The following is a 16,271-nucleotide window of genomic DNA, read 5'->3' on the forward strand; positions in this document are numbered from 1 at the left end:
CGCTGGCTCCTTTGACGGGGGCAGCCTGGGCCTGAAGGGCAGAGAAGGGAGGCCCTCCAGCGGGGGGGTGGGGGCGGGGTAGGGGCGGGAGTGGAGGCCGAGGGCACCGGGATGACGCTTCCGTCCGCGCTGAGAGCGGCCAGGTGGAGACCCCCGCCTGTGCCCAGACGCACGTACACACCAGCTGGTGCTCGCTGGTCTTTATTGGGGTGGGGATGGGGGTCTGAGCAGACATGGGCGGGCGCCCCGGGGCCGCCTGGGGGTCACCGGCAGCCGCACTCCGTGGCCACCATGTTGGGCACGTGGTGCGCGCTGATGCGCTCCTCCGACAGGCCGATGAGCAGCTTGCCGGCGTAGGCGGTGGGCACGCAGCAGGGCGGGCGCGCCAGGGCGGCGCCGCGGGCCTGCATCTTCAGCAGCAGCACCACGTGGTTGCCGTAGCGCGGGTTGCGGTCGGACTGCGGCCAGCCGCACGCGCCCTGGCAGTTGTTGGCCTGGTACGTCTCGGGGATGAGCACGGAGCGCTCGGCGCGCAGGTCCACGCTCAGCTCGCGCAGCGCGCACGGCCCGTCCGCCGCCTCGGCCCCCGCGCTGCGCTGCGCCCGCAGCGCCCCGCTCCGCTCGCGCCCCCGCCACTCGGCGCGCAGACCCTGCAGCGCCTTGAGCAGCAGCAGCGCGCGCAGCGGGCCGCCCGGACCGCCGGGGCCACCTGAACCCCCCGGGACCCCGGGGCAGAGCTCGAGCAGGCGCCCCAGCAGCGGCGTGGCGGCGGGGGGCAGGCCCGGGAGCCCGCGCAGCTCGGCAGCGGCGGCCCGCAGCTCGGCGGCCACACGGTGCGTTAGGCCCGCGGCCCAGGGCCCGGACTCAGGGCCCCTAAGCGGCGCGGCCTCCCCAGCCGTGGCCGTGGCGGGAGGCGGCAGCAGCAGCAGCAGCGGCTCCTCGCCGTCGAGCAGGCGCTCCTGGGTCGCGGGGTCCGACAGGTTGACGAGGCCCTGCGCGAAGCCGGCCAGCGCGCCCGGGTCCAGGGCCAGGCGCGGCGGCGAGGCCTGGGCTGGCGGCCCCCGCAGGGCGCGCACCAGGCGCGTGAGCGTCTCCAGGAAGGGGTCTGCGCTGGACCGCGGCTCCGTGGGCTCCTGCTCCTGAGAGGGCCTGGAAGGCGGAGCTGGGAGGTGTGAGCAGGTGCGAGGTTCTTCCCATACCCGCCACCCCCCAGTTCCCGGCTGGACCTGCACACACCAGGGTGGCGGGAAGGGCACTTGGTCCAGAAGGCCGCGCGCGGGCATTGGAGTGGGCCCGGGCAGTGGCAGCAGGAGCAGGACCGGGGTCATCCGCGTGAAGCAGCGGGGGTCCCGGCCGAACAGCAGCTCCTGCAGCTGGGCGGTGCTCAGGGGGGGACCTGGAAGGCCTGGCGAGACCCCGGGGTGGCTCAGCGTTTGAGGAACTAGGGCAGCCCAACCTTGCCAGCTCCCCTTCTTTGAGAGCCTACCGTCTCCTCGGGGTTGCAGGATCAGGGTGACTCCAGGGCTGTGCCAGGCCCCCGCTGGGCGTTCCACAGCCAGCAGCAGGTAGCGCGTGTCCCGGGACCAACAAAGGTTCTGTGGAGATGGGGGCTCAGCCCAGCTGGCTGGGGCGAGGGTGCCAGCCCTGCTGTGCCCGCTGCCCACCTAGGACACTCGGAACCTTGTTCAGCACAGCTTAAAAACCCCATTCCCGGGACACCTGGGTGGCTCCATTGGTGAAGCGTCTGCCTTCCGCTTCAGGTCATGATCCCAGGGTCCCAGCATGGAGCCCCGCATCCTGCTACCTGCTCTGCGGAGAGCCTGCTTCTCCCTCTTCTCCCCCCAATAAACAAGTAAATAAAATCTTAAAAATAAAAACTGAACCCACCACCTCCATACCCTCTCCTCTGCTGGGCGAGGGCTCCTGGAGGCCCAGGAACTGCCCCACTGGGTGCCCTGGTACCTGGGTGCCTGGCAGCCTGGTCCCCGTGACAGTGACCTCAGGACCAGGCCCGGGGTATAGCACCAGCAGCGCCAGCTCCAGGGCACCGGCTCCTCCGGGCGGGGGCACCTGGAACTTCAGCGTGACTGCTGGCTCCCAGCTCACTGTGGCCAGGACAGACAGGGAGGGGACGACACCTGAGGCCCTGGAGCCAGTCCCCTCCCCACACCCGTCCTGCGTTCCTGCAGGGAGAGCCCCTGGCCCAACTGGGAGCCTTGGGGACCTGGCGGGAGAGGTCTGACACCCCAGCTTGGGTCGCCCAGAGGAATGAGTGGTAGGGGGTGGGGAGTGGTGAGGCTGCTCGCGCTGGGCTCCCTGGGGTCTCCACCTGGGGCTCTCGTTGGGGGCAGCCCATTCCTCCAGTGGCTCTGAGGCCAGTGGCTCCCAGGGACAGGCCAGCTCTCACAGCAGGGCCGCCTTGGCTGGACCAGCCCCCTCCGCTGGGCTCTTTCCCTGGGAAGGGCGGGAAGGGGCGGGTCCAGGAGCCCAGGTCTGGGGATTTAGAGCTCCACAGGAGCCCAAGGGTACCCACCTCTGGGCCATGGGGGAAGCTGGGGAGGGGTCTGGTGTGGACGTCTCCCTTCTCAGGAGACCAGGGACAGATCCCCCCGCTCAGCGGCAGGCCACGGCCCCCCACGTACCTTCCTCCAGGTGCAGCACTGCCAGCCGCCGCCCCCCGGGCTCCCCCAGCCATGCCTGCAGCTGCCGCAGAGGGAGCAGTGCGGGCTGCCCCACACTGGCGGGGCAGACCCCGAACATGGCCAGGTCGCGGGAACCCCAGTGTGCCTGCTGCACGGCCTCGAGGAAGGCGTGCTCGTAGCCTCTCAGGGCCCCCACCACCCGAAGTGGGGTGCCGCTCCGGTTGCTGCTCTGGTCCAGGGTCACCAGGCACAGGGGGTCTTGTGGGCTCCCTGGCAGCCAGTCCCAGTCTTGATGGAAGACGAGCCCCCCTGTGCCCGTGCCTGGCTCTCCGGGCGAGGCGGGGGCCCCGGCTCCCCACGGGGGCCCCATCACCCACAGGGCCAGGGCCAGCAGCCGGAGCAGCAGAGCCCACATCCTGGCTGCCGGGAGGGGCTCGGTGGCTCTGGCTTATATGCGCGAGGCCAGGCTGTTTGTGCGGGAGACGGGCCTCTATCTCCTCCTGGGCTGTGACCTTGGGGACCAGTGCTTGGCGCCCCAGCATGGGCCAGGGCAGGCCGGGAAGCTCTCAAAGCCTCCTCTGTTCGGGCCACACTGCCTGTCTCCTCACGCTGATAGGAGGCGCAGCCTGTGACCGACTTGTCCTACGTCTGTCCTTGAGGAGCGTCCCCCCCCCCCCCCGTGGCGGGAGTGGGATCAGGAGCAGGGGGTGTTGGCCCAGACTATCAGCAGCTCTGGGGATCTGGGGACAGGGGGAGGGCAGGCCTGGACCAGGGCAGAGAGTGATGTCCCAGAGGACCGGGCAGTAGATTCTTCTGGGGACCCTGTGTCTTGGGTGTTCAGACTACTGGGCAGGTGGGCCTGGGCAGTGGGTGGTCCCCCGGCTCAGCTGGGGCTCCCCAAGTGCTCGGTCACACTGTGGGAGAGCGAGCAGCTGCAGCGCTCCCCTCCTCACAAGAGATCCCAGGCCCGCTGTTGGCTGGGCCTGCCCTCACCTAGCAGCGTCCCATGGGGTACAGTGACACCAAGACAAGGACGCTAACGCCCCAAACCCGAGCGGCCTCTGCGCCATGGCCCCCCAGCTGCCGACACAGCAGTCCAGTCCGGGCATCGGGGCAGACGTTTAATGAGCAGTGAGGACGCGACATGGGCCGTACAAGAGGACCACACTCCGCTCCGACAGAGAACACAAGAACACACCACACGGGACTGGCCTGGAAAAGGGGCCACTCTTCAGTTGGCTGGGGGAGGGGGCGGAATGTTCCCAGGGCCTTCGGAGGGCAGGGGAGGCCTCAGCATGGGGGGCATGGGAGTGGGGGGATGGACCCCAGGATTTGAGGGGTGAACTCCAGGAGGCTGGGGGTGGACCCCAGGAGCTGGAGGATGGACCCCAGGAGCTGATGGGTGGACCCCAGGAGGCGGGGGGTGGACCCCAGGAGGCTGGGGGTGGATCCCTGGGGCTGGTGGGTGGACCCCAGGGGCCTGGGGGTGGACCCCAGGGGCCTGGGGGTGCACCGTAGGGGCCGGCGGATGCACCCCTGGGGCCTGGGGGTGAACTCCAGCAGATGGGGGAGGATGGACGCCTGGAGCAGGAGGGTGGACCCCTGGGGCTGGAGGGTGGACGCCTGGAGCCGGTGGGTGGACCCCAGATGTCGGTGGGTGGACCACCGGTGCCGGGGGATGGACCCCAGGAGCTGGGGGGTGAACTCCTGGTGCCGGGGGGTGGACCCCAGACGTTGGGGGGTGGACCCCTGGTGCTGGGGGGTGGACCCCAGGAGCTGGTGGGGGCAGCTGGGGAGGGCCCGGAGGCCCCGAGGGTGCAGGCCCGCTGGGCGGCATGGGTGGCAGAGGCAGGCCTCCTGGCGGTGGTGGGGGCAAAGCCTCTGGCAGCGGCGGCCGTGGGGGCAGACCATTCATCAGGGGGGGCGGGGGTCTCTTCACTCCGGGTGGCCCTGCAGGTAGGCTGGGCGGGGCTGGCGGCTTCTCCATCTTGAAGTGGAACTGCAGGAAAAACTGGAGGGAAACGGAAGAGGCTGAGTGAGGCCTTCGGGGCCCTGGGTGAAGGGACAAGCTGGCCAGGGCAGCCATCAAAGGCCCCAGAGTGGCTCACCTGCTTGGTTTCCCGATTCCAGTGAGTCCAGAACTTGCCTTCGGCCTTATCGATCTCCCTGCTCGGCACCTGCGTCGGGAGGGGGCAGAGGGGGGCCTTCGGACCACCGCAGCTGACACATCCAGGCCTGCAGGGACTTGCCCCTTGGCCCAGAAAAGGCCCAATCGGGACACGATTTGGTTTTGGGGTAAAAGACTAGCCGCACTACTTAGCGAGGCTGCCGCCCTGGGGAAGGAGCGGCTCGTGCTCTTGTCTGTGTGGCCGAAGTTACGGGATCAGGTTATGGGATCCCTGAGCAGCCTGGCCACGAGAGCCTCTTAATGCCAGGAGCACCCGACCTCAGGACGCCCAGCTCCCGACCCCCATGTCCTCTCCCACCCTTCCCAGGCAAGCGTGTGCCTAAGGGGCACCCGGGGTGCGGGCAGGAGGGCTGGGGGACCCCACATGCACCACCTTGAAGGCGATGGTCTCGTAGGGCTCGGCGGCCATGAGCAGGTACTGCCAGCGCCGGTCGGGCGGCTCGATCCTCTGCTCGTAGGCGGACATGAAGCGGTGGCGAGGCGTGACGCCCTCGGCAATCTCAGGGTAGTCGATCTGCGGGGACACAGCAGGTGGTAGCACCGTCCTGCAAGGGACCCGCCCCCCACGACGGGGCTCAGGCTTCAGCTCACCTGGAAGAGGAGGCTCTGCTGGCCCATCTCCGTGTCCCTCTGCTTGGTCACTGCAACACACAAGGCTCTCAAGTTCAGGCCACCTTGTCCTACCCAAAGCCAAGGCACCAGCGGAGTAACCCACGGACGGGGGATAGGACACTGGGGAACCCGTACTTGGGTGGCTACTGCCCAGAGCCAGGAGGGTCCCTGCCCGAGACCACAGGGAGAGGTGTGGGCAGGAGCCCGGGATGGCACGAGCAGGAGCTCCAGACTGGGCACGCTGTGCACGAGCGGCCAGTGAGGTCTGTATCCTGGCTGCTGGGAGGGTGCCCTCTGCACGAGAGGGCCATGTCCCCACCTCCAGGTTGCTCTCCATACAGCTCTGAGGCACACCACACTCACGCCCCTTGAGCCCTCGACTGTCCCTGCTTCACTCAGGACACCAGATGCCCTATTATGGCCGAAAGACTTTTGGTAGCCCCCCCCCCCCCCCCCCGCCAAGAATTCTGTCATTCTGGCCTTAGCTTATGACGCAGACCTGCCCCCAGGCCTTTGCACTGCTGTGTCCTACCTGGAATGCCCGTCACCCACACGGTTTCCACTTTTACTCGAGACGCCTGCCTGAGAGCTTTTCGTCTCTTCCCTCCTACCTCCCGGGACACAGTCCCCTGCCTCCCCACCCAACGCTTCACCAATGTCCCGGCAGGCGAACCAGGAACCCTCCTCTCCGCCCAAACGGTCCACTGTGTGAGCGCTTTCTTAATGTGGACCCTCCCCCTCCCAAGGTCAAAGAAAAGGGACCCATGGGCCCCTCGTCCACGGCCACCCATCCCCACAAGCACTGTAAACAATCACCGGCTCCCCAAAGGCCAGCAGAAGCCAAGGGAAGCCCTGACACTGTGACCCGGTGCTCTGAGAAAGCTCTCAGGAAAGGTGGGGCTCACGGTGCCAGTGGACCAGAGGGAGAGGGAGGTGAGGGAGGGCCCTGCTCCGAAGAGAGCGGCAGTCTCCGTGGGGCTCAAGGACGGGCTGGGGGCTGGGGCCAGGGGCTCATTCACGCCCAGTGCCAGCTGCAGGCCAGAGCGCACGCGGACAGAATGACCTTTGTAGCCGGGGCGGCCGATCTTCACAAACTTCTTCACCTCCACCTTGACCTTCTCTGGCGCTGGCTGGGCGGGGGCCTCCTTAGCCTCCTTGGCGGCTCGCCGGGCCCTGCAGGTGGGATGGATATGGTGCTGTGACCCTCTGCACAGGCCACCAAGGTCACAGGCCCAAGTGCTGGGAGTCGTCCAACTCCCACACTGACCTTGGAGTTTGTCTGAGAGGCCAGGGGCATGGGGTGCTGGCTGGGGGTCCTGGGGTTCCATGAAGTGGGGACGGGACAGGCCCGGGGCACCCTCTCTTCTCGTCACATTTCCCACTGCCCCTTACTAGGGCGTCTTCCGCAAACCCTCGCTGCTTTCCTCTTGTGTCCCGGAAGCCTCATGCTCAAGCAAGCTCAGTCAGCTCAACTGCTGTGGACAGAGCTGCTCCCACTCCCCTGGCATCCCCCCAGCAGCCCCGGGCACTGGAAGGGGTCTGGGGCACTCACAGGTTGGTCTGATGCTTCTTCCCCTGGGTGTGCGCCAGGTAGCTCCCCTGCAGCGGGAAAAGCACATGGACGACTCAGGACAAGGCACGTGGGGTGGGCCGAGAGGAGCCGCCGGCCTCCGTCCACCGGCTGCCATGGAACAGACAAGCTCTCGGGGCTTACCCCGCGTGGAAGGAAGCGCACACAGAGCCTGAGAGGAAGTCTGTGAGCGTCAGAGGTCACGGCCTGTGGGTCATGGCAAGTCTCGCTGCCTGCCTTGGTGGGGGGGCTCAGTGGGCCTGGCCGGAGGAGGAGAGCACCAGGCACCAGTCGTGGACAAGTGAACTTGTCCCGTGACCCTGTGCGTCCGTTCTGACCACAGTCCGGGGCACCCCTCCCCAGAGAGCAGGATGGACTCTAAAGGTTTCTGGACCAACACAGGGACACTGGGCCACAACTGGAGACGTCTGTGGTTATCATGACTGGGGGACGCTGCTCAGCAACCCCCAGAGAACGGCCCGGCTCTGAGGGAGCTGCGCCCAGGGGGACAGACGCTGACGTGCGCGACTGGCCCGCTCAGCACTGCTGATGCACAACTGAAAAGCCGCTAGGACGTGGGACAGCGGGAAGAAGGACGAACCACATCATCCGTTACTGAATCAGGGCCCCGTGAGCACTTGTTAGACCATCACTGGGAGGACCTCAGGGTCGCTCAAAGAAGCGAGCTGCACCCACGCCAACGAGTCCTCGACACCTGGATCTGGAGCGTCTGGGGTGACGCCTGCCGCGCCTGTAGGCTGGCGCTCACGGGGATCCCAGACGGCGTTCAAGATACGTGGGCCGGACGCAGCCCTGTACGCCCTGGGCGGAGGCGGGCTCTGGGGGCACAGATCGGTGAGCAAGCAGACCTAAGCCCCACCGCCCCCACCACGCTCTGAATGACGTCCCAGACCTAACAGGGGCAGCGCGGTGGGACAGGGATGGGAGCGGCGGGTCCTGCCGGAGCCTGGACGGGCAGCACCGGGACAGGGCTGGGGCGGGGGAGCAGCAGGGCCCCACCCGAGCGGAGAAGGCACGGAGACGCACCTCGTTGTTGTGCAGGGTCAGACACAGCTTGCACTCGTACGAGCCCAGATGGTTCTTCATGAAGTACGGGTCCTGCAGGGGGAGACCCGCTGTCAGCAATCGTGCCCCGCGGTCCCCGCCGTGGTGAAGAGCCGAAGCCTCCCCCCTGTCCGGCCGGCAGAGAGGGCGGCTCCTCTCCTCCTGGGCAGGCGTCCCGAGGACAGAGGACTAGCGGCGGCGCGCAGCCCAGGGCCCCGCAGGGTCTTCTGCCCGAGGCAGCGCTGTGGGACCAGCTGGGATCCCGCAGACACAGGCCACGTGGCAGGGCTGGGGGCCCACCATGCTGGTTCCCGGCCCCACCTCTGGGGGCAGTTCTGGGCCTGGATGACAGCAGAGGCAAAACAGCACTACTGGGCAGCTGCCTCCACGGCTGGGACAGAGATCTGTCACCAAGGGCGCTGGCATTCCAAGCACCACCACAGAAGCCAGGTGTGGGAAGAACAGAGCACATGGGTTAAAACAGATGCCCACGGAGACCCTGGTCTGTGTGTGCGGGAGCTCCCAGGCCGGACACGTGACTTTCCACGAACACAGGCCGCAGGGCAGGCACTTCTGGCCCCAGGCACGGAGCAGACCAGCTGGGGTTTGGGGTTTGAACCCTAACTCCGCCGCCCAGGGGCCGTGTCATCTTCCACGAGGACGGTCCTGCCTTGTCTCCTCAGGAGGACGGTAACAGAGCCGATCTTGGGGGCGGGGCTCTCCACAGGTCAGGGAGGAACCACACACTGGCTGCTGGGGCACGCCCAGGGCAACTCTGCCCCCAGGCCGCACTGGGCGATGTCTGGGCACAGCTGTGGCCCTCACAACTGGGACCCTGCCCGGCTGCCAACAGCGTGCCAAATGTCCAGAGTGCCGGGGGCTAGACTCCGGGCCCCCCCAGCTGTGGACGCCCAAGCGCGGTGTCGCCCTGTGCGGTTCACTGCCCAAACACCCCAACTCCACGATGCTGTCACGGGCCTCGCCACTGGCAGGTCTCCTGGCTCTGGGAAGCCGGACAAAAGCAAACCCTTAGTGCAGTCACAGCCCCGGAACAGCAGGTGGTCTGTGGGGTGCCTAACTGGAGCCGCTCTAGGTCAAGTTCCCTCGACTGCAGATCAGGACCCCAAGGCCAAGAAAGCTGGGAAGCAGGGCCAAGGGCACGGAACTTGGCTCTGCTGACAGAGGTGGGGGGAGGGGCCCCGAGCCCGAGGGAGCCAGGGGGAGCCGCCTGCCCGCTGCCCAAGGCTCAACCCACCTTGTTGATGTCGATGGTCTCCAGGGCCAGTTGCCGGAGGCGCTCCCTGCGGTCTCGGTTGCTCTCCGAGGAGGAGGCCACGCCTCCGCTCCCCGTCTTGCCCCCCGGGCGATGCTGGAAGTCCATGGTGAGGATGCTGGGCTTTACGCACCCCTACAGGAACCTGCAAGACCAAAGGGGAGGCTGTGAGAGTGCAGGACATGGCCCGGCAGAAGGCTCAGCTTCCTCTTCCCCACGTATCTTCCAGGAGACAAAGGACCCATGGTGGCCCAGGGACACACAAACCCGGAATAAGGACGCAGGAGGACGGGCGGTGCATCTATGAATGCCTGAGGGGGAGGACTGGCGAGGAAACCACTGCAGCCCGAGAAGTGTCAGTGCTCAGAGCCCCAGCGTGGCAGCAGGGAGGAGGCGGCCAAGTCTTCTCACCAAGTCTCACCTCCTTCAGGAAGCCTTCCTGGACCGCCCAAACGCGGTGCGCACTCCTCCAAACTCCTGCTCGTCTACGCTCACTTCTGCCAAGCTAAATCCTACCTCCGTGGCTCACCTGTGAACTTGATACATTTACCTACCGGCACCTTCCGACGAGTGCACAAGAGAGATTCAAGGCCTCCTTGGGGCCAAGGCAGGCTCTCCCGGGACCTAAAGCAGACGGGTTCCAGCTGACCACTGTGCTTCCCTCGTTCTCTCAGACTCGGGTCAGACCTAACCTCCGGAACCTCTCTCTGGCCTCCGAACACTGTCGCTCTTGACTTGGCCAAAATCAGCTCCAGGCCCCTGGCTTAAACCCATAGTATCTTGTCTCTGTAGAGGTCAGCCCACAGGAACGGGGCCCAGGAGTGAATATGACCTCACAAAGTTGTCCCCATTCGAATCCCCAAAACCCAAGAATATGGAACCATAAATGGCAAAAAGGACCTTGCAGGGACGGGCAAGTCAAGAACCCTGAGCTGGGGGTGACCCTGGTTCCCGGGGGCCTGGTGTCCTCACCAGGTCCTCAGGAGAGGGAGGCAGAGGGCGGGGGTCCCGGAGACGGGCAGACCCCGCGCTGCTGGTGGGGAGGAGGGGGGGGGGGCCCGCGGGCCAGGAAAGGGCAGAAGCCGGGTCTCGCTGGGGTGCTGGGGGAATACAACTCCCATTTTATACTAAGAAGTAAAGCATTTAACGACTCATACACTTATTTCAGAGAAAAAGAGAAATGGGACAGAGAAGCAGAAGGGGCGGGAAGAGAGTCTCGAGCAGCCGCACACCAGGGCAGAGCCCAGCGCACGGCTCCACTCCACCGCCCGGACCACGCCACCTGAGGCGAAATCAAGAGTCCAACACTCGGCCCACTGGGCCACCCAAGCACCCCTTTTATACTTCCGATCTCCAGGACTGCACGGTAAGAACCGCATCCTGGGAACCACGGGCTTTGTGGCGCCGACGGCCCAGCTCCACGGTGGGCCTGCAGCACAGCTCGGAGCGGGCCCAGGCGCTCCACAGGAATCTAGATCTCTCCAGGGTGCTGTCCTGACGGCCTCACACCTGGGAACCCGCAAAGCGACCCCTGATGGCTGGTGATTCAGGAATCAGACCCATCGCAGCACCAGACGCTTCATCACGCTGTCCGCCCAGAGCCGTCTAGCGCTCATCTCGGAGACAGCGGGAGACTAGCACCAGCAACCGGACGAGCCCTCCGGGGAGAGAACGCCGCGTCCTGAGAGGAGGAGACTCTACACCTGGGGGTCCCGGCCAGGCACACCCATGCATCCCCCAGGGCGCCGCGGTCCCGCCGCCAGACTCGGCCACGGGCTCGTCGGGGGAGGCCGAGCATCCAACCTGCAGGAGGTGCGGTTTCCAGGTGAAGTGACGGAAGCTGCCGCGGGAGAGGGACAGGGACAGCACCGGCCCCCTCGCCTCCGCCAGTAGGGTCAGGGGCCTGGGAGGTCTCCTGCCCACAGGTCCGAGTGACTTACAGACCTCTGTGGAGACGACACCCCTGTCTCAAGGCCGTTACGGAGGGCACTGGCCTGAACAGCGGAAACTGAGCGCTTCTGGGGGCGCGAGAGCGCGCGGATCGAGTCGGCAGCCAGCCGACAGGTGGACAAAGGCCCGCACAGCGTCGCCAGCGACACCTCCTCGCGGACCAAGGAGGCAGTTCCCAGAAGGAAGACAAAGGTAGCGCATGCTCCCCGGTTCAGCCGGGCTGGGGGGCGGGGGGACGGACAGCTCCAGAGGCCGCGACAGAGGCGTGCCCTCACTTCCCATCCCCTACTGTACTGGCGACTCCAGACACCCCACGGGCCCTGCAGGAGTGCAGGTGCGACTGGGAAGGCGACAATCGACAATTGTAACAAAGCCAAGAGCCCCCCCCCCCCCCGTGTGGCCAGGAGCCCAGTTCCTTCCTGAGCAGCGGGACACCCCTCGCATGCTGGGGACAGGCACCAGGGCCAGTGCAGGGAGTGACGGGCTCAGGGAGACGGAACAGCAACAACAATGAACTGGCAACTCAGTTAGAGGGAGCCCAGTACGCTGCCAGCTGCTCGCAGCCCACTGCCCACAGCAGCCCCGTCCCCCCAGGGGAGCCCAAGCGCCCGCGAGCAGCTGCGTGGGCAGGCCGGTCTCACTCTCAGAAGAACCAGAACAAAGGGCCACTCCACTCACAGAGGCAGGGGCAGTGGGAGGGAGTCAGAGTCGGGGAGTGGAAGGAGGGTGAGGCTGGAAAGAGGGAATTCCATCAAAACCTGCCATTCCCCCACGCCCTGCCCAGAAGGTCCAGCTGGAGGCCTACAGCCCAGCCCAGGGGCACAGCAAGAGCGCCAGAGGCGGTTCGCTCAGACACCAGACACGCACGGCTGGGGTCGGCGTCTTCCCCGCGTCTTCCCGGGCTCACTGAGACGCTGGGACCTCGCACGCAGACACGCACAATTCCACGTACCCCCCCTCAACGGGGCAAGTTACAGCCGCGAAGCGGAACGGCAGCCAGAGGTCAGCACGGCCAGTTAAACCCGGGACGAAAACCCTTGGGAAGGGAAGACAGGACCCGACGAGAGCCCAGCGTGAGGGCTGGGGTCCGAGTCCAACAAGCCTTTCCGGAAGGAGAACAAAACCGGGAAACAAAAGGCAGAACAGAACCCAGATGAGATTTCAGAGCAGGAACAGCAAGAAGCGTGGAAGCATCCAGAAACCCGGGAGCGTCCCCCCACAGGGTCACAGCGCGGAGCTGAGCCATCTCCTTGCTGAGAGATGTGGTCCCGCCAACGGAACAAGCAGGGGAGCTCACCACACCGGGAAACTCCCCGTTTCTAACAAGAAAGAAAACCACCAGGAGCAAGGAGCGGGCAGCCTAGAGGGAGTCCGACTTCTCCCCAGCGTTCCGCGGGCCGCGCACCCCTTTGCCAGTTTCACGGCGGTTCCGCCCGACCTCGGTGCTGCAGGGGCACAGGAAACCAAGCCGCGAAGTCAGTCCCCGACCCCAACAGCCGCCGGGGGCACCGCTGGACGGCCCGTTGAGCACAGAAGCAGACTCGGGAGCGCACGAATGGCTCCGGGAGGCGGGTAGGCTGCCCCCTGCAACCCGAGCTGAGGCCCCTGCGGGGGCGTCTGCGGCGACGGCGGGGACAAGAGACCCAGGAAGCCATCGATCTGTTCCCGACGATGAAAAGTGCGGGGCGCCGGGGGGGGGCCCTCAGCCATGGTCCCGGGCCCGGGGTCGAGCCCCGCGCGCGGCTCCCCGCTCGGCCCGCAGCTGTCCTCCCTCCCGCTCTCGCTCTCTCCGTAACAAGATCCTCCCAACGCAGCTGAGCAGGGGTACACAGCGGCCGGGACGGCGGGTGCGGAGAGCGGCCAGGGAGACCAACCCCCCACCCCGGGCCAACCGAGGAGCGACGCCGACAGGCTCGGCGCGGGCGGGGCGGCGGCAGAGCAGCGCACGCGGGACCCCCGCCGGGGCGCCAACACCGGCGCGAGCACCAGCGCGAATCCGCCCGCCCGCCCGAGGCCCACCCGCCGCGGCCCAGCCCCCCACCAGCTCGCGGCGCAGAGGGGAGGAGCGAGCGCGGCGAAGCGGTGCGGCCCAGTGGCGGGCCCCGCGGCTCCCGCGCGCCGCGCCCCCGGCCCGACCCCGCCGGCCTCTCAACCCAAGTCCGCTGCGGTCCCGGGAAGCCAGAGCCCCGGGGCCGCCGCCCCCAGCCCGCGCCTCTCCTCACCCCGCGCTGCTTCCCTCTCGGCGCCCGCCGCAGCCACGAATACGTTATGCGCACGCGCCCCGCGCGCTAGGTAAGCACTTCCGGGGGCCAACGGGCTGGGGGTGGGGGGGACGGTCTCCCGTGTGCGCATGCTCGCTCTGCCTGAAGCGCCGGAGGCGCGAGGAAAGGGGGCGGGGCTGATGAGCGCCGAACTCGAAGTGCGCGTGCGCACCAGGCCCTCAACGCCTAACGCGCGGGGTCAGGTCTCACCGGCTCCCACTCGTCGGTAAAGGGCGCCACCAATCGTGAGGGGACCTTCCTCTGTTCCCACCCCGGATCCAGCTTATTTCATGCTTATCTACGAGGATCTTGCGTGTCGTCTAGTATGGCGTGCGCCCCACGCGGGCTTCGCGTAGCGCCGAGGACCCCCCCCCCCCAACCCCGGACACCAGCGCCGCTAGTTGGCGACCCGCAGAATGCGTGGCTCGGGGGCGCGCAAGCGCAGTGGCTCCGGCAGCGCTTCCGGGACGGCGCTGTGCGACCTTTTTGGCGCGAGTGGGGACGGCGGCCGGGAGGGCGCGGTTCGCGCTCCGCGGTGTAGGTCTCGGCGGCGCCATGCGCTACAACGAGAAGGAGCTGCAGGCGCTGTCCCGGCAGCCGGCCGAGCTGGCGGCCGAGCTGGGCATGCGGGGTCCCAAGAAAGGCAGCGGTGAGCGGGCCGGGGCGCCGAGCCGGGCGGGCCGGGCGGGCCGGGGGGGCTGGGCGGCCGCGAGCCCGAATGAGCCCGCTCTGTGCCCGCAGTGCTGAAAAGGCGGCTTGTGAAGCTGGTGGTCAACTTCCTCTTCTACTTCCGGACGGACGAGGCCGAGGTGGGCCGGCGGGCGGGGGTCCGGAGCCGAGGGTCGGGGCCGGGGGCCGTGGCCCAGCGGGGGGCGGGGCCGGGTCGCGGGCCGGCGGGGCGGGGCGGGGTTCCGGTCGGGGTCCGGGTCGGCGCGGGGGGCGGGGCTGAGCTGGGGCCCGGGGGCGGGGCGTGTCGGGGTCCCCGCGGAGGCCCGTCCCCACCCACGCCCTCGTCCCGTCTGCCCGCAGCCCGTCGGAGCCCTGCTGCTGGAGCGCTGCAGAGTCACCCAGGAGGAGCCCAGCGGCTTCTCCATCAGTGAGTGCCCGGCCCTGCCCTTCCCCTCCCGGGCCCCGCGGCGGCGTCCGTCGGCCTGGAGCGAAGTCCACTGCCTCGGGCGGCCGGAGGGCGGGCCCGGCTCTTCCTCTGGGGCGCAACCCCTTTCTAGCTGCAGCCGCAGTTCCTCTAGGACGGTCTCTCTTGCTGGGAAGCACTGCACTGTCTGGGGTCCTGCGGAGGATCCCCCCGGGGTCGTCTTGAGAGCGGCGGAGTCGGCCGATTTTCTGGTGTGGCGCTCAAACGAGAGAAACGTGTGCTCGCCCCGTCCGGGAGGGCACAAGTCCTCCAACAGGGTGTCTGCAGGGGTGGTTCCTAGCCAGGGGACGCTTCCCCAGGCCATCCTGGCTCCTGGGGGCCGCCGGCAGTCCAAGGGGCTCTTTGCCTTTGTTGAATCGTTCCTGGTGGGATCAGGGTTGGTGCCCACCTGCTCCCAGTTGATCTTCTCTGAGTAGTCGTATCGGTAATCGTCCTGTATGCAGGTAGGGCCGCATTTTTAGGATCTAGGGGTTAGGACTTGAACGTACGGACTTGAGGACACAGTTCAGATCCCAGCACGGCTGGTGGGAAGGGATGAGCCTGGCCTTGGACTGGAGGAGGGGACACTTGGACAGAGGCAACAGGAAGCTGAGGCCTGTGGCGGGCTCTGGGTGGGGTGGGGCGGGGCAGTGAGCGGGAACGGACGGGGGCTGCTCCCTCTGCAGGCTTCCTGGAGGACCCTGAGAGGAAGTATCACTTTGCCTGCTGCAGTGAGGAGCAGTGTCAGGAGTGGATGGGGGCTCTGCGGCGAGCCAGGTGGGGTGTGGGCCTGCCGGGGGGGGGCCTGGGGCGGGAGCACAGCAGGGCTCTGTGAACACGTGCCACTTGCTCTCCCAGCTACGAGTTCATGCGGAGAAGCCTCATATTCTACAGAAACGAGATCCAGAAGATGACTGGCAAGGTGCACGGAGGGTCTGGGGGCCAGGGGTGGGAGCCGGGCATGGGGGCGGGGCAGGGCCCTCAGGGGCCTGGGCTCATGCTGTCCCTTCACCCACACAGGACCCCCTGGAGCAGTTCGGCATATCTGAGGAGGCCAGGTTCAAGCTGGGTGGCTTGAAGGCCTGAGTCTGGAAGAAGACCTCCCCATCCTCTCCGCACCCTGGGTTTCTTGGTCAAGCCTGGATTTCCTGCTGCAGGTGCTTGGCTTAAAGACTTCGAAAGTCCAAGATTGGTGGGGGTGGGCAGGGGCAGGTTGGAAAAACAACCCGGGAACACGCCACCCCCGACCTGGACTGGTCTGGCACCTATTGGGTGCCCCATGCTGCTACCGGGGGACAAGTGTCCACTCCTAGAAGCTGCAGCCAGCCCCTCGGGTCCATCCATCCGGGGCCTCTGAGGCTGGTGTACCCCTTCTGCCCTGTGCAGACTGAATGTACGTAGCTAGACGATGCTGTGAAGGACGTGGGGGGCCGCGCCTCCCGGAGCCACTGTGAATTCTCCTGCCGCTGGGGCAGGCTCTGGCCGATGCTTCCGGGCGGAGCAGGACGCCTTCACTCTCAGGCCAGCGTGCTTTTTGTACTCAAATAAAGGGACCTCTTTTCCACGTGGGATGGTGCT

General features: G+C 67.1%; 3 protein-coding genes across 6 annotated transcripts; 1 reads left to right on the top strand and 2 right to left on the bottom strand.

The window, feature by feature from the left end:
* Positions 1-216: 216 nt before the first annotated feature.
* LOC111161738 (anti-Mullerian hormone) lies at positions 217-3,306 on the bottom strand. The gene is made up of 5 exons (XM_022525638.1): positions 2,643-3,306; positions 1,963-2,105; positions 1,487-1,595; positions 1,237-1,396; positions 217-1,149 (listed from the first exon to the last, which is right to left on the bottom strand). Exons 1-5 carry the CDS (start codon positions 3,055-3,057, stop codon positions 264-266), a joined length of 1,713 nt encoding a protein of 570 aa, XP_022381346.1. The 5' UTR covers positions 3,058-3,306; the 3' UTR covers positions 217-263.
* A 441-nt stretch (positions 3,307-3,747) lies between these two features.
* LOC111161739 (splicing factor 3a subunit 2) lies at positions 3,748-13,584 on the bottom strand. 4 transcript variants are annotated; one of them, XM_022525641.1, is made up of 9 exons: positions 13,523-13,584; positions 9,333-9,495; positions 8,060-8,131; positions 6,995-7,041; positions 6,506-6,615; positions 5,422-5,471; positions 5,204-5,344; positions 4,751-4,819; positions 3,748-4,653 (listed from the first exon to the last, which is right to left on the bottom strand). In XM_022525641.1, the coding sequence occupies exons 2-9, from the start codon at positions 9,456-9,458 to the stop codon at positions 3,874-3,876; spliced, it is 1,395 nt and encodes a 464-aa protein (XP_022381349.1). In that variant the 5' UTR covers positions 9,459-9,495; positions 13,523-13,584; the 3' UTR covers positions 3,748-3,873. The 4 variants fall into 4 exon arrangements, with proteins under 4 accessions (XP_022381349.1, XP_022381350.1, XP_022381348.1 ...); XM_022525642.1 differs by lacking the exon at positions 13,523-13,584 and adding an exon at positions 9,772-11,683; XM_022525640.1 differs by lacking the exon at positions 13,523-13,584 and adding an exon at positions 9,618-11,683.
* A 418-nt stretch (positions 13,585-14,002) lies between these two features.
* Positions 14,003-16,262, top strand: LOC111161658 (pleckstrin homology domain-containing family J member 1). Its single transcript, XM_022525424.1, has 6 exons — positions 14,003-14,210; positions 14,303-14,370; positions 14,591-14,657; positions 15,380-15,470; positions 15,552-15,615; positions 15,714-16,262. Exons 1-6 carry the CDS (start codon positions 14,117-14,119, stop codon positions 15,777-15,779), a joined length of 450 nt encoding a protein of 149 aa, XP_022381132.1. The 5' UTR covers positions 14,003-14,116; the 3' UTR covers positions 15,780-16,262.
* The last annotated feature ends 9 nt before the right edge of the window (positions 16,263-16,271 follow it).

The sequence above is a fragment of the Enhydra lutris genome, unplaced genomic scaffold (genome assembly GCF_002288905.1).
Source record: "Enhydra lutris kenyoni isolate GAN:26980312 unplaced genomic scaffold, ASM228890v2 scaffoldscaffold86, whole genome shotgun sequence".
Lineage (NCBI taxonomy): Eukaryota > Metazoa > Chordata > Mammalia > Carnivora > Mustelidae > Enhydra > Enhydra lutris.